Below are 17236 nucleotides of genomic sequence, written 5' to 3' on the forward strand. Positions count from 1 at the left end.
TTTGCGTTTGAGTTTCGAATGTACGATACATCGCTGACTTGGATTGGTGAAAACTTAGACACCTTGGTCACCGAATCGGCAAGAACATGGCTATCATTGCCTATCAGCAGCTGTCTGTTGGAAACTATGTCGCTCCCATACAAGTCAGGTGGTCTAAATGTTAGATCACTCAAACATTTTGCCGAATCTCTAAGAGTAAAATTACGAAATTACCTTAAATCAAACGGCCACGAGGAGTTAAAATGTTTGTGGAGTGAGTCATACAATAAGTATATTAAAATTGACAACATGCTTCCCGACTCAAATGACACAAAATCGACACTCAGCGCTCTAAAGAATCGGCAAGTAAATGAAGAACTGGAACATTTGCTGTCACTCCGCTGCCAAGGGACCATTTTTAAGTCGATTAAAGACAACATTCCCGCGGTAAGAATTGCTCACTGGTCGAGGTTCACCGCCAAACTTCCTGAAGTACTGTTCAAATTTGTTAGGAAAGGCCTTATTCAACAGTTTCCAACGAATGCTAATCTATTTAGATGGGGAAAATCGTCTTCTGCCATTTGTACACTTTGCAATGCTCGGCAAACCAACAAACATGTCCTATCCAACTGCAGCTCGGTGGCAGCATTAAAAAGATACACAACACGCCATAACAATATTCTAAATATAATAATAGAAAAATTGAAATCATGCGCAGGACCAGAGGTTGTGATGTATGCAGACGTCGTTTATGATGGGATCCGCCCACTGTCGTGTCCCTTCAAATCACTTCGTCCCGACATCGCACTACCCCGTGATAACACAATTGAAATATTGGAGCTCACCGTCTGCCATGAGTCTAATTTTTTCAATTCAAAACAATATAAAATGGACAAATATTCTAATAACCTCCATAACAATTTACTTGACAATTTAAAACATTTAAAAATAATAATCAACACGTTCGAAATTTCGCCGCTAGGTTTTTTCAATTGTTTCGATTTGTCGCTGGTCGACATTATTTGGTCTGATCAATTTTATAATAGTCTTATTAACTCTGCGATATCCTCATCATACGCTGTTTATTGTGATAGAAATTTGACGGAATGAATCAATGTAAAACTAATCTGTTCTCGTTGTACTCATTTCGTGTTTCTTTCACTGAATGACGAGCTACGTAGAATACGCTTTTATAATTTTTTTTTTGTTTTTCTTTACCTAAATCATTTTTGATTTATTATTATTATTATTTATTTATTTATCTTATAATTATCTTACGTTATACAATATTTAATTTTAACATTTTATTGATATATTTTATTTTGACTATTTTTGATTTTACTGGTTTTCTCTGAATAATAAAAGAGTTTACATTATTATTTTATTATTATTATTATTATTATTATTATTATTATTATTATTATTATTATTGATGAAACTATTATCATTACGTTGCGTTACTTGCTTTCAACCGCCCTATTTGATATATCGAAAATAATTTTAAATAAAACTGAAGAGAGAGATTACAAACATTTATGAGAAATTTTTCAGTTTGAACCTCAGAAATTTGATTAAACTCGTAAATCAATCATGGAACAAAAAATTTATTCACATTACACACACACGCACACACACACGCGCACGCACGCACACACACGCGTACACACACACACACACACACACAACGTTAAATACACACACAAATGTAAAAATTCATTGATTTATGGGTGGATTAAATGGCGAATGAGAAAGTTCAATTCTGGAATTTTCTTATAAATTATTTGGACATTTCAATTCAAATTGTTCGTGACTAACAAAAAAAATAACCAAACATAGAATTGGAAAAGTTTGTCTGCAGTTATTTCAATGGTGAATTTGCTAGGGTACTTTTTAAAACCTTCTACTTCCGTAGCGTCACATACAAACAAATGGCAAAATTTTAAACAATTAATTCTAATAAATAAGTTAATTAATTAATAAATTAATGAGTGAGTGAGTGCCTGAATGAGTGAGTGAGTGTGTGTGAGTGAGTGAGTGAGTGAGTGAGTGTGTGTGTGAGTGAGTGAGTGAGTGAGTGAGCAAGTGAGTAAAATAAATGAATGAATAAATGAATAAATGAACGAACGACCGAACAAACGAACGAACGAACAAATTTACACCTGCACAAACAAACACACACACACACACACACAAAGGTTGAAAAATTGAACATAGAGATGCATTTTAGCAGACGGATGAAGATGAGGAGTCATAATTTGATTGGCTGCTAAACATAAAAGCACCATCATCAAAAGTTTTTAATTAATTATTTAATGATTACAGTATTTGTGTATTTTCTAGTGTAATGTTTGTAACTGTAAATTATTGATGTGCTGTAATACCAATCTATCTATCTACACACACACACACACACACACACACACACACACACACACACCACACACTGACGCATACACACACACACACACACACACACATCTGGCAACAATTTAATCATCCCAATATGATAATGCATGCTTTTAATACTGAATAATAATAATAATAGTAAAAATAAAGTACTCGGTGATGTGAATAATTATAGAGTTAAGAGTTGACCATTTCAAATAATTCAATTGAAATGAAAAAACATTTAATTTTTTTTTTATATCTGGAGAATATATTTACAAAATGTAATAATGTCAATACAGCAAGGTGATGCCGAACGTTGCAATAATAGCGAGGGAATAACATAGTACAAGATCAATTAACGTACCTTCCATTGAAACTGACACTCAGGCAGAAGTTTTCAGGAATGGAAAGTGACTCCCTCAGTAGAAAGGAACCGTCTTCGAATCCCATCCTCTCCAGGATCACATCCGCCCGTTTGCGACTTATCTTCCCAAAGTAGTAACTCCTGTCTGTCAGTGCGGTCATTTCTTGTTTTTGTTGGATTTGAAACCTTTTGTGCGGGAAGAAGAGTTTAGCTAGGAACATCTTGGTGCATTCTGGGAGATGGTTGTTGTGGCTGGTGTTGCTAGAGGTGCGTTTACTTGTTGTGTGTTTTGTTATTTGTATTGTTGTTCATTATTGGGTTGTAACTATTGAGGATTAATTTATTATATGTTGTTATGGGTCAATGTGTTCTTTCAATAATATTTTCCTATCTTTTTATAATTAAATCTCCAATTTTTTAGTTTGGAACTTTTCACGCGACAAAACTAAACATTTCACACAAAAGGCAAACTTGATTAGCAGAATTGACTTTTGAAGTTTATTTTAGCTCAATAAATTAAATTTGAGAGCAATTAACCAAACACAAAACTCACGTTTCTGTCCGATTTTCATTTTCTGAATTATATGACGGCTTCAAGTTTCCACCGATCACTTTCACTTATGATGTTAGCTGGCATCACCGCAAGGTAGGCTAATTGAATAAAGTTATTATCACCAAAATATAATTCAACATTCTAGTATCACAATTACTACAGTTCGGAAACATTGACGGAAAGTTATTTTTAGAATATTCCATACTCAATTGACATCAATCAGTATGCCGGGCTTCCGATATCTTATCCACCTAACATACGAACTCCTCATCATGATATAGAATATAATAATTCACTCGTTTTGTACTCTTCAGTGCAACCAACTAGTTTTGCTCATGCACGTGTATGTGCATTATACAATATCTGCGTTTTGCATGCATTATATATATATACATATAATGCATTATATGTATATACATATAATGCATGCAATTATGAATGAATATCACCGCGTTAGTTAGAATCCTATATAACTTTTAGATTTTTCTAACGGTTGATCATAAATCATTGCCAAGAATACCTAAAAAAGCTTTTTTGTTCTATAATGTATAAAATATACAAAAATTTTGTGTCATAGCAGTCCGTATATGTAAAAGAACATCTCACTAATAATGTCTTTCGGTAAGTTAAAAAACGCTTCAGCGGGATGATACAAAATTTTTGTCAAGTATCCGTTTATTTACAGACTCTTGAATATTTAATGACACCAACGAATTTAAGTGTTCCAAAGTTTGAAATTCGTTTATATTATAAACGTTGTTTAAAAGCAGCAAATAATTGTCAATTATTTTTAATAATTCTTTGAAAAAACTATATATTATACAATGTGACTGTTTTGAAATTTAACCTTTTTGGTGAAATGCTAAAATGACTGCTGCTGCTGAATTCAACTATTTTTGTGAAATACGTTTGATAGTTTTTACATTGTCATTATTGATAACGTCAGACGCTAACGAAACGGAAGCCACAAGATCTGCAAAGGAGACATGCTACTCATTTCACTTAATTGGAAACTATTCTTTAACAATGCTGGACTGTCAAACCAAACCAACACAAAATAATTTTATCGGAATTTTAAGAAAGTTGTTAACCGAAAATTCTGACGTACAAAACCTCACAATTGAAAACAGCAAAGTAGAGGAAATACCCAATGAAGTGTGCAAACTGGCCAAACTCCGCCATCTACAATTCATAAATATCAGTTTAACAAGTTTACCAAAAAATTGCATTAATAGTTTAACTAGCATTGAAGAAATAGAGATAACTAACAACTTGCTCGAAAGATTAGATGATGGCACGTTTGATGGTCTTGTGAATCTAAAGAAACTAAAGTTGAATAACAACCGAATCAACTTTGTAGACACGCACGTATTCACAAACATTCCCGCCACACCAAGTTTATTGGAGATAGCACTAGAAAACAACGACTTGACGAGTGTAGATCCATGGCCAATATACAGAGGGATTCATCTGAGGCACACCATTGTCAATTTGAAGAACAACAAGATCAACAAATTCACAAACAACATGGAATGGTATTACGACTGCGACGAGAATGAAAACGAAGATGGTTATTATTTTGATTATTTATTGACAGAAAATCGAATTGAAAGGCTGAGCGATTTTTTTAAATCGTTTTTAAAAACTGATGTGGATTTTATTTGTCTCATGGGGCCGAAAATTCATTCAGACGTTACTTTTGAAATAGCTGCAAACAATCCATTCATTTGTGACTGTGTAGATGATATAGCCTGGCCAAGGTTAAGAAACATTGGTAAAGTGAGTTTTATGAATGAAGCTCGTTGTCACCAGCCTCCTGCCTTACATAATCGGCCTTGGATTAGTGTGAAAATTGATGAATTGGAATGTGATGTTACTTCAAAATCGTGCATAAAAGATTGTTCGTGCATCAAACGAGCCAAAGCATATTTCCAAATAACTTGCCCGTCTTTGAAAGAACTTCCACAAAGTCTTCCTCCTAGAAATGTGGTTAATCCATACGAACCTCCTTACAAATTGAACTTTGCAGGATCATCAATATCTAATGTTGAGTACAAAGACTATTTTGGAAACGTGGCATGGCTTAATTTGACAAATAATAATATAGAAAGCATTTCACCGACAGCTTTGCCTGCAATTCTCAACATTCCCAAAGTTTATCTCCAGTCCAACAAGCTAACAACTTTGCCGTTTTATTCTGGAAATATAACAACCACGGAGTTGACTCTGGACAACAATCCTTGGGATTGCAGTTGCGGTAAGGTGTGGTTCAAACATTGGCTGAAGTCATTAAAAGACGGCAAGATTCTGCAGGATTCACTCAGCGTCCATTGCGGTTCTCCTGAATGGTTAAAAAGTAAAACCATTCTTCAAATTGATGATGAAGAGTTTTGCAGAAATCCGAACGAATACCACTTCACCTTTATTATACCATTTGCAATCGTGTTATTTCTACTTATTGTAATATTTTGCTTAGTGAAATTTTTCAAGGTACAATTGAATACTTATTTAAAAATTCACCCACTCGATAGAGATGAATGCCAAGGGGAAAACATGGAATTTGATGCTTTCTTCAGTTGTGCGGACAGCGAACAAGCCATATTTCTTTTGCGTTTACTAGAATCTAAAGGCTATCGAATTAGTTACCAGGAAAAAACTTTTCCAGTTGGTCAGCCTGTTATTGAGAGCATCAAACATGCGGTCGAATTCAGCAAAAGAGTTGTCTGTTTCTTATCTGACGAATTTCTCACAAATGTCAACTGCCTGCGGGCTTTCGAAATGGCTTTGGATAGAAACATTCGTTTGAAAAAAAATAGGTTACTTATATTAATTAATTCAAGTCGAATATTTTATAAGTAGTGATATAACTTTTTTCTAATCAACTGTACGAAAAGTGAAACATGTACACACTCGAAATTGATATTCAACTTAAATGCATAATTTTAACGCTTCCACAGATTGGTGATGTTGTTGGACAAATCAATTGATATTTCAACAAGTGCCATGCCATTGGACATGTACAATTTCTTGCGTTCCCATACCTACATCGTTAATGACAATTCCCAGACCTTCCTGAATCACTTTCTCTACTGCCTTCCTGTTAAAAAACTTGGTCCACCTCCAAACGATGGATTGAGCGGGCCAGCGTAGTTTACCAACAAATTAAATAAAATATGCATATAACTATTTTATGATATTAAAGTATCTTGTTTGACTGTGACACAAAGTTCATGATGAAATTTTTTACCTACCGATAAAATTATTTTTGCCTCCAATAAATTCAATTGTTATTTAATAGTTTTTTGATTATAGAAAATGAAAAAATATATTGAAATTTTTTAATGTTTTTTTTTTAAGTTTTTCAGTGATTATATGTATAAAGTTTGAAGTTCGTGATCACATTAAGACATTTTCACCTTTGAGACTCAATTGTTAGGTTACATGCAGGTCCACAAAATAGAACTTTCAACATTTGTTTTTCTCATTTCTGAATTTTCAAGTGTTTGGCGGCAACAACTACCTCCAACTCCAATTATTTTATCTCATAACTCTGAAGCAAGTGAAAGAGAGAGGATGGATTTTAATCTTTATTTAATTATTTTTATTTCTATCGTGCTGATTGCTTCAGTATTTTTTTGAATCAGTTTCAGATTCCCTATATTTATTTAACAAAATTTGCTGTCGAAAAATTTTGAAGATTTAAAAGCAGATTTTCTTTTAACGCGTATTCAAACCACGTTCAGTTCTGAAACAACCACGATGTGTTCAAGATATCGCCAAGTTATAAACAACGTGATAAGCCGGTGATCAGTTTACTATTAACATTATTATTATTATTATTGTTATTATTATTATTATTATTATTATTATTATTCGTGTTATCATATAAACAAGAGAGTTAGTTGGCCGTTTCAACCATCCCACTGATTTTAGTACGTACTTTTGGTTTTAATTCAAATAATTAATTAGATAATTGGGTAAAAAATATTGCAGTAAGTAAAAATTAAATTCAATTTTGTTTTATATTTTGTTACTATTTTAATAATAAATCAATTAATTTGACAAATGAAAGTACAAAAGTTACTTCGAATTTTATCTATAACAGTGTACGTTCTAGAATAAAGCTTAACATTAACATTTCGCCGAATATATTCAAATCAAACTTGTTAAATAATTTTTCATTTAACTCAATAACTTGCTCAATAACAATGTAAGAATGTAGGAGGCCTCAAATTGTATCAACGGTCATGTACAATTCACGACAACCTTCAGCCATCTAACGACTCGAACAAAATCAACAACAACAGCAGCAACAACAAAACTATGAATGAGCATGATGTCACACACAACTCAGCCACACACCTCAAACAGAAACGCATAAATGCTCAACAACAACAGAAATCGTCAAAAACATAAGACGTCAACCTAACGAAGATCATTTAAACTAAAGAAATGGAAGCTAAAATCAAATTGAAATTTAGATTAACATAAAATTTTTAACTCAGTGAAAACCAACAAATTAAAAACAACAAAATGTTTTACATAAAATTCGATTAAACAAAAACATTTTGACGAAACTCAATTTTTCACAAAAAACCTCATTCATGTGAAACCGGTTACTGTACAAAGTGCTAATTCATCAGTGACCGATTTCGCATAAATGATTTATCATTCTTCAGATTTTGTTTGTGCAATCAATATTGTTTTATTTAATCAACTAACTAACTTGGAATATTTCTTTAAAATTATGTGGTGAAAACTTGAAAAGTTTTGAAAAAACAGTTCTGTCTCATGATATGTTATAATTTATTTTATTTTACTCGAGCTTGTTATATAAATTTAATATTTTTGAAGTATAAAAATTCACTTGATCTTTATTCCAAAAATTTAGAAAAAAAATTTCAAATTCATTTAATTTTTGTGCCAATTTTATCTAACTAAACTTTGTTTGGTATGCACTTTATTCGCCAACGTTTTTACCAAACTTCAGTGACAACAAAGTTATTTCAAATGTTTAAACTTCATAATTAGCATGCCAACAAACGAATAGTTTCGCGTAACTCCCCACTTCAGCATACAAAAATTCACGTAATTTGTTTTAAATTTTTTAAGAAAATTTTTGAATTTATAATTAAGCTCATGGAAATGATTTTGTTGAATAACAAAAGTATGTATATATTTTGAAGAAACGTCAATCACACAACGGAAAAACGGGTTGAAAGTTTTTAGAACTTTTAATCGGATGATGGTAACGACAATTCTAATTTTTTTTAATGAAATCAAGCATTTTAGATGTTCGGAAAATCTCACTAAAACTCCAACAATTTTTGAACCACTTGGTGAACAAGAGACTAAAATAATATCAATATAATTTTCAATATAGATAATTTAATTATGTAGAGCACTTTCAAATTGATTAAACATTTATGCAAAAAAACATCTCAAATTAAATTTAACGAAATTCAAAACTAAGTACTTTATTCAAATTTGATCGCTTACGTAAATTGAACAATTAATCAGACAGATATTTCAAGAGCGCCTACTCTCAGGTCGTCCTAACAACACGATGGGAACGAACATCCAATAGTGATACGAAGCTCAATGAATAAAAAATTTTGGCGCAATGAGTTTATTTGTTATTTATGTCATGGTATCAAAAATAAAATTGAAACAACTATTTTTAATAAGAATTATTATTCAATAATTTTTAAAAGTAATACACTTGAAAAATTGAAATATAACCTTAAATGTGGAAACGTGTTATCAAGTGTTTCAAAGTTTATATGAAATTGAGTATAAAAGACAACAATCGATCGATTGAATTTAACAAACTTTCAAAATATTTCAGACGTTTTATCTGATTACTTTGAATTTGCAAATGTTATATTTTGATTTCCGTATTTAATAAAACAGTAAAAATTGAAATTATTATAGTTTCCTAGGACAGACCATGATGTATCTTCTCTTATGTTTTACGTTGTTTGTTTTAGCAAGAGGTTCAAACACACTCGCAACTGATGTTGAGAAAGAATTCAGACAATCATGTAAAACAGTTTCCTTTGTTGAAAATTACTTGCTGACTTTGATAGATTGCAATTTGGGCAACGAAGGAAACAGAAACTTCAACAGACTTTTAACAGGCCTGTTAAATGAAGATCCAGGTTTACTCCATCTCAGAATAGAAAACACCAGGCTTCATGAAGTGCCTGATGTTATTTGCAGACTGTCCAAACTACAAAGCTTACGTCTGACTAACAACAATTTGAGTGTGTTGCCACAAAATTGCATCAATCGCCTAACTAGCATTGAAGAAATAGAGATAACTAACAACTTGCTCGAAAGATTAGATGATGGCACGTTTGATGGTCTTGTGAATCTAAAGAAACTAAAGTTGAATAACAACCGAATCAACTTTGTAGACACGCACGTATTCACAAACATTCCCGCCACACCAAGTTTATTGGAGATAGCACTAGAAAACAACGACTTGACGAGTGTAGATCCATGGCCAATATACAGAGGGATTCATCTGAGGCACACCATTGTCAATTTGAAGAACAACAAGATCAACAAATTCACAAACAACATGGAATGGTATTACGACTGCAACGAGTATGAAAACGAAGATGGTTATTATTTTGATTATTTATTGACAGAAAATCGAATTGAAAGGCTGAGCGATTTTTTTAAATCGTTTTTAAAAACTGATGTGGATTTTATTTGTCTCATGGGGCCGAAAATTCATTCAGACGTTACTATTAAAATAGCTGCAAACAATCCATTCATTTGTGACTGTGTAGATGATATGACCTGGCCAAGGTTAAGAAACATTGGTAAAGTGAGTTTTATGAATGAAGCTCGTTGTCACCAGCCTCCTGCCTTACATAATCGGCCTTGGATTAGTGTGAAAATTGATGAATTGGAATGTGATGTTACTTCAAAATCGTGCATAAAAGATTGTTCGTGCATCAAACGAGCCAACACTTATTTCCAAATAACTTGCCCGTCTTTGAAAGAACTTCCACAAAGTCTTCCTCCTAGAAATGTGGTTAATCCATACGAACCTCCTTACAAATTGAACTTTGCAGGATCATCAATATCTAATGTTGAGTACAAAGACTATTTTGGAAACGTGGCATGGCTTAATTTGACAAATAATAATATAGAAAACATTTCACTGACAGCTTTGCCTGCAATTCTCAACATTCCAAAAGTTTATCTTCAATCCAACAAGCTAACAACTTTGCCGTTTTATTTTGGGATCATAACAACCACGGAATTGACTCTGGACAACAATCCTTGGGATTGCAGTTGCGGTAAGGTGTGGTTCAAACATTGGCTGAAGTCATTGAAAGATAGAAACATTTTGAAAGATTCAAACAATCTTCAATGCGGAACTCCAATTTGGTTGCAGGGAAGAAATATTTTAGAAGTAGAAGATCATGAATTTTGTTGAATTTTATAAAACGCTGACTATATTTTCTTAATTGACATTGCTTTCTCTTCAGTTAAATTTCAAAATGTTTTTACGTTATAAATACAATATAAAGTAGCTTTGTTTTTCTTGAAACTCTTCTCAAAATAAAATTACCAGAGCTGTCCATCTGCCAGAAAATGTTTTATAAAAAGTCTACTTAAACTTTTAGTCCTTACAAACTGACATCAAAATAACTTTAACATAACGTTAAAATCTAAAATGTTCTGAAATATTTTATAGGAAAAAATATTTAATAGGTGTCAAAAAATTATTTCGTTAAAATGAAAGATCTGAAGTTTTGGTTCAAGAAAGATTCATTCGGTTTGTTGTGTGGTTTTGTTCAAAAATAAATTGGTCTTTTTTGTCTAAAACTCCAGTTGGTCGTTAAAATGTATTTAATTGAAAATTGCAATATCCTTAAATATGTAATTTCAACTTCTTGTTCACCTGTTTACTTGTTCACCGGTTCATATGACTAACTTCTGATGCAAATATCTTCATTTCGAAACAGTTTTTCTGGCCTGTCATATACAGACTTCTCCCAAATCCAACAGGAAACTTTCAAAAACAGGTTTTAGTATATATCGGAAGAGCAATAAAATTCTATTTATATAACATGACATGTCTTGCGGACAATTTCTAGGAGGCCTGTCAGTGATAATGTTCTCTGATCATTACGATTCTTATTGACACCAGACAAAAAAGACAAAAGTTGCTGAAATTTTATGCACATCCATGAAATAATATAATTAATGAATTAATCAAATTAATTAAAATCTTTTAAAAACGATTGAAAATTATTTAACAGCTATAAAATATAAAAATTAGAAAATTTGTAGATTTCTTGTGAACTAAAAAATGACACCAGATCTTGAAGCGCACTGAAAATAAGCGCGAGTGCGTTCGAGTCACAGGTATTCTTATTGAATGGAAATTTCTAAACCACATTTGCAATAATATAATGCACCAGCAAGTCACATATAATTTTGAAATACTGTAAAATAATACCTACAAACATACAGAAAAATGGTATCTTAATACAATATATATTCATAATAAATTTGTTTTAAAAAATTAAATCAATAGACCAACGAGTTGAATTGAAAAATTACATAAAATATAATTTCAAATTTTTAATAAATAAATTAATAAATAAATTAGTACATAGCTAAAATAATAAACAAAAAAATAGATTAGCTAAAAAAATAAACTAATCAATCATACTCTAAAAATATAAAGATAAGTTTCGTTGAATGGTCAGTTCTGTATCATTGTTATTTTATTTTTCTATCAGCCAGTTTTTAAATAATTTATTTTATTGTTGAAGAATTATTGATAAATATAATTATCACATTAAATGAAACATCTCAAGCTGCCCTGAATCTTTTTATCTGCATTATTTTACGTAATCCCTGCACCCATCAATCATTGGAACTTTCAAAGAAGTCAGCGGATGTTGTGCAACACTCTATGAATCAAAGCTTTTTCTTATGCGGTGATTAATTGGTTGACGAGCAAACATTCTCCTTTGAAGTCTCAAGGACATAGCTCCTACTGTTTCTGATGAATATCTCTTCTGTTATGTATATAAGATGCGCTGAGCTCATTCAAATAACAAAAATCTTTCGTATTTAGGTTTAATAAAATTGAAACTTTCTAGCTAAAATAAAAAGTTAGTATTACACAAAAATTATTTCAAATTTAAACAAGATACAAACCGTATTGTTTTTTTTATTGAGTCAGAATGAAGTTTTCACACATCATCGCAACATTGGCTCTCGTGTGCATCAACATGACGGTGATGCCAGTTGCAGCAAGAACGTTGGAGTCAATGGAGGTTCCGAACAACCTCCGTGATAAGAGATGGGCTCCCACTGAGGTATCAGTAGCTGACGTCATCAGGATGGCCTGGCAACTGCGCATGGAAGAACTACAAAAACAGGAAAAATTGAACAGGAAGAAAACGAGGTCTGTTGATATGGAGCTGGAAAGTGAAAGATCCAAGAGGGATCCAGAATTCGTGAACAATATGTGGGTGCCCGAAACCATGCCAATGAATGAATATCTTAACTCGAGAACACTCGTTGTTAACATCATTCGCGACCAGCGTGCTGTCGATATTGCCAACACTCCCAGAAATCCTGTTACCAGCATGGGCTGATGAAGATGTAGTTTTGTAGACATTTATCTCTTATTTTTAAATCTAAATTATTTATGTATCAACAAATTTTACAAAAAACAAACAATAAAAATGTTTCGTTAATTAAAATTAAATAATTTAAGCACAATGTTTAACTACCCGTGGTTGAAATTTTTCTAACAAGTCTCTGCCAACACGGGCTCCGTATTTGAACACAATATTCCAGTTTAGGTCCGACTAATGTTTTGTACGGGCCGAGCATTATCTGCTGATTACTGACTTTTTTTTAATCACTCAATCAATTAATTAATCAAATAAGTCTGTTCAGCCCAATTTATAAGAATTTAACTGGGCCTAACCTAAAACTCAAAAAACATACAATTACGAATATTAAAATGAAATAAATTGAATAAATTAAAATTAAGATAATAAAGAAGAAAGCATACTTCTGAAATCAATAAAACTTTTGAAAAAACCCTAAACTATTGGAGTGATTAACAGAGTTAACGATAAAATGATAAGATAATATATCAAAGAAAAATTCATACGGTCTAATAAAGCAATCAAAAATCTAACTTAATCTCTTAATTAAACAAATTAAACTCTATAAAAACCATCAGATGGGTCTTTCTAAGTTGTTGGCTGGTCGGCAAGTTGCTTTGTTTGTCACGAAAAGCGCTATTTTTTGTAGTCCCCAGTTAGAGCTAGTTGAAGATTTAAAGTTTTGTTCAGTTGTTTTTATTCTTTGCTACTGTTTGTGAATGTTTGCTAAATGTAATAAAAGTTGTCAATGTTGATGCCGAGTAATCTGGAATGAGTGGTTGTGATTGGTTCTAGGAGTTGGCCAGAGGATGAGATAGTGAGGTCATCTGCGCAGCTGTTTACATTAGTTTTGTGTAGAGGAACAGGTAAGTCTATGATGTAAGCATTTAATAGGCCGTGATCTTACGAGGTGATGATGAGGTCACGGACAATCGGGGTGCCACTGTGTGGACTATTCTTGTGGTTCAGGTGGTGCAACGATGTTGAGTTTTTCATTGATGGCTTGGAAGTTAGTTGGAGATCATCTAGAAAAGTGTGCTGGCTGTTGATGTTGAGTGAGGAGAGGAGGTTGGCTGAGTCATAAACTTTAATCAATAATCATTTTGATATGTCATAACAAAGAACGTTCATAAATTGCTTTGTTTCAATATATTCAATTCAATTATTAACAATTTTTTTTTGTAAAATGCTAATCAATTTAATTTACAATTAGCGTGAAAGTAATAATAAATAAATATAATGAATGAACTCAAATGCATTCATAAAAATTCCTGATGAAACCTCTTAACTATTGAAAAATTTTCGTTCCCAGCCTCGTGTGCTCAGGATGCCTGCACAGATTTGTCAAGTTTTCGTCTGCGTTTCCTTCTTTGGACTGGACAAATAAGTACACGTCTGTCGTGATAAATGACAGTTCATAATCAGATTGTGTGTGTCTGCGGGCTTCTATGCGTGTTAGTCTTTGTATGTGCGTGTGTGTTTATTGACTGAAATAGGAATATGTCATCGCATTTCTCAACTCAAACAGAATTGAATGAATTAAAGGTTAAAGGTTACTCTCTCTCTTTTGCGTTAGCTTCAGATGTTTCAACGACAAACCCACACAGCGTATATGAATACGCGTGCAAACCACGCATCATACACATTGCATATGAATGGCGGGGGACTCTTTGTATTCGAAACCCAGTATTGCCATAGCAAGACCAAGTGCCTTTTACCAATTAGCCCTAATTAGTTTTTAAAATAACAACAATTCTAGTATTTGCGCTCCAAACTTCACATTGACTGTTTAAACAATTCTACTTTGACTATAAAATCTTCAAAAACAAAACTTTTGAACAATAGTGACAGAATGTTTATTTCAAAATAAAAATAAAATTTACCAAGGCATCACGAACGTGTTTTTTTGTTATTTGGATATGATTTCGCCTAAACATAATTTGAATGTTTTTCAATTTATCAAATGTATTAAAACTAGCCATTATTAATTAATGTAGAAAAATATTAAATTATTCATGCCGACTCTACATGATGAAACTAACATACATGTTTCAACTTAATGATAGGTCAAATGGACATTGATGTTCTTCAATGCTCATAATTAATTATAAATAATAAAGTTAGAATAAAAATTCAACATTACGGTTAATATAAATAAATTTTTAATGTTATTGATATTAAATAAACTTTAAAACCTGATAAAAAAATAACGTTATCTGAATAAACTTATAAATGTAATGTAATAATCATAATTTAGCATTTGTGGATATTTCAATTAAATTTTTGTAATTTAATGGCTCTAAGGTTTGTTTTTGTTAGATATGTAATAACAAATTTATTAAAAATAGAATAAATTACTAATTAAATAAGTTTGTATTTAAAATGACATTTACATCTAAACAAGATTCATTGTTATATTAAATTGTCTACCAAAATCTCTTCAAATAATTTTCGGTTCCGTTTGAAATTTCATCAATGAAAATGTTCTTTGAGCCAGTGAACAAGTTCTCTTTCGTTATTTTCCTTCCATTTGATATTGACACGAACACGATCCAAAAGTTCTGTCTTCTGGTTTTCACTTCCCACGGTCATGTTCAAGCTGAGGAACAATTTCAACTGAAACATGTGCGTTAGTTTCATCATACAGTCGGCATGAATAATTTAATATTTTTCTAGATTAATTAATAATGACTAATTTCAATACATTTGATAAATTGAAAAACATTTAAAATATGTTTAGGTGAAATCATATCCAAATAACAAAAAAAACACATTCGTAATGCCCTGGGCAAAATTTGTTTTTATTTTGATATAAAAATTCTGTTACTATTGTTTAAGAGTTTTGTTTCTGAAGATTTAAAAGTAAAAGAAGATATGTTTAAAAAGTTGATCAGAAGTTTGAGATGCAGCATTAAGATTGTTGTTTATTAAAAACATAATTAGGCTTACTTCGTTATATTCTGCTTCAGTTGAAAAATGCAATGACATATCTTTCAAAATTTCCAACAGTTTAGAAGGTTTATCATGGAAACTGATTGATTGCGTTCGAGTTCATTATATTTTATTTTATTATATTTTTTTTATTTTATTATATTTTTTATTATTACTTTCATGCTAATTATAAATTAAATTGAGTAGCATTTTACAAAAAATATCTAAGAATTGCATTGAATATTGTAAAGCTATTGATGAACATTCTTTGTTATGAGATATCAAAATGGTTTATGACTAAAGCTTTCGACTCAGCCAACCACCTCACCTTACTCAACATCAACAGCCAGCCTTCATCTCTGACGATCTCAAACTACCTTCCAGCCACCAATGCAAAACTCAACTTTGCTACACCACCTCAACAACAAGAATAATCTACACAGTGGCACCTCAAGGGTCTCTGATCCCACCAGCTCTATTCAATGCTTACATCATAAATATACCTGTTCTTTCACACAAAACTAATGTAAACAACTACGCAATGTGAACTACTACCTCTGTCTTACTTATAAAACCAATCACAACAACTTTCAACAGCTACCTCACAAATTTTATTTCCTTTTTCAGCAATGCTCTCCCACACTCTCAACTACAAAATCTACAGACACACTCTTTAACCCCTCACAAAAAAAGTCAACATTCATTCCTACGTAACCATCAATAATAAAATTTTACAAATTGAAAAACATTCCAGATTACTCGGCATCAACTTTAACACATTTTTTTTTACATTTAACGAACATTCACAAACAATAGCAAAGAAGTGCCAACAACGGAATGAAACTTTTAAATTTTAAGCTGGCTCTAATTAGGGACAACAAATAATAGGCTTTTCGTGACAAACAAAACAACTTGCCAACAGGCCATCATTTTATCAACACCCATCTGATGGTTACCCAGCATATCTTTCGCCAACCTTCAAAAATTACAAACCTCCTAAAACTCTGCCTTACGCACAATAACTGCATTACCCGCATAAAATACCTTTATCAGGAAATTAAGATCTTATCAGACCTACTATTTGATAATATTTGAAGACTAAGAAAGCTTAGTCCAATCTTAATAACTCCCATCTATGTCATCATCTCATCAATGCACCTCCACACTAAACAACTTTCAAACACTCAACACCTTCAGCTCAAGCCACTGAAAAATGTCTTATCATCCTTTCCACACAATCATACCAACAATGATCTAATCTGTCACATTCATACCTCTAACTGTTTTCGATATCATCAACTCCTTAAAATTCAACTTTATACTCAACAACCTTCTTTACCTATCAAAAAATTTGAGGGTTTA

At 31.9% G+C, this 17236-nt stretch overlaps 4 protein-coding genes across 4 annotated transcripts; 3 read left to right on the forward strand and 1 right to left on the reverse strand.

The window, feature by feature from the left end:
- Positions 1–1090: 1090 nt before the first annotated feature.
- HELRODRAFT_177600 (hypothetical protein) lies at positions 1091–2952 on the reverse strand (the record flags this gene model as incomplete). The annotated part of the gene is made up of 3 exons (XM_009025759.1): positions 1091–1197; positions 1877–1932; positions 2732–2952. 3 exons carry the CDS (start codon positions 2950–2952, stop codon positions 1091–1093), a joined length of 384 nt encoding a protein of 127 aa, XP_009024007.1.
- A 2309-nt stretch (positions 2953–5261) lies between these two features.
- HELRODRAFT_143868 (hypothetical protein) lies at positions 5262–10644 on the forward strand (the record flags this gene model as incomplete). Its single annotated transcript, XM_009025760.1, has 3 exons — positions 5262–5473; positions 9552–9649; positions 10403–10644. Coding segments are annotated over 3 exons (552 nt in total), but the record flags the coding sequence as incomplete, so codon positions are not given.
- Positions 10645–12505: 1861 nt separating this feature from the next.
- Positions 12506–12922, forward strand: HELRODRAFT_177603 (hypothetical protein; the record flags this gene model as incomplete). Its single annotated transcript, XM_009025761.1, has 1 exon — positions 12506–12922. One exon carries the CDS (start codon positions 12506–12508, stop codon positions 12920–12922), a length of 417 nt encoding a protein of 138 aa, XP_009024009.1.
- A 2502-nt stretch (positions 12923–15424) lies between these two features.
- On the forward strand, positions 15425–16421 carry HELRODRAFT_177604 (hypothetical protein; the record flags this gene model as incomplete). The annotated part of the gene is made up of 2 exons (XM_009025762.1): positions 15425–15568; positions 16221–16421. 2 exons carry the CDS (start codon positions 15425–15427, stop codon positions 16419–16421), a joined length of 345 nt encoding a protein of 114 aa, XP_009024010.1.
- Positions 16422–17236: the final 815 nt, after the last annotated feature.

The sequence above is a fragment of the Helobdella robusta genome (genome assembly GCF_000326865.2).
Source record: "Helobdella robusta unplaced genomic scaffold HELROscaffold_43, whole genome shotgun sequence".
NCBI classification, from domain to species: Eukaryota; Metazoa; Annelida; class Clitellata; order Rhynchobdellida; family Glossiphoniidae; genus Helobdella; species Helobdella robusta.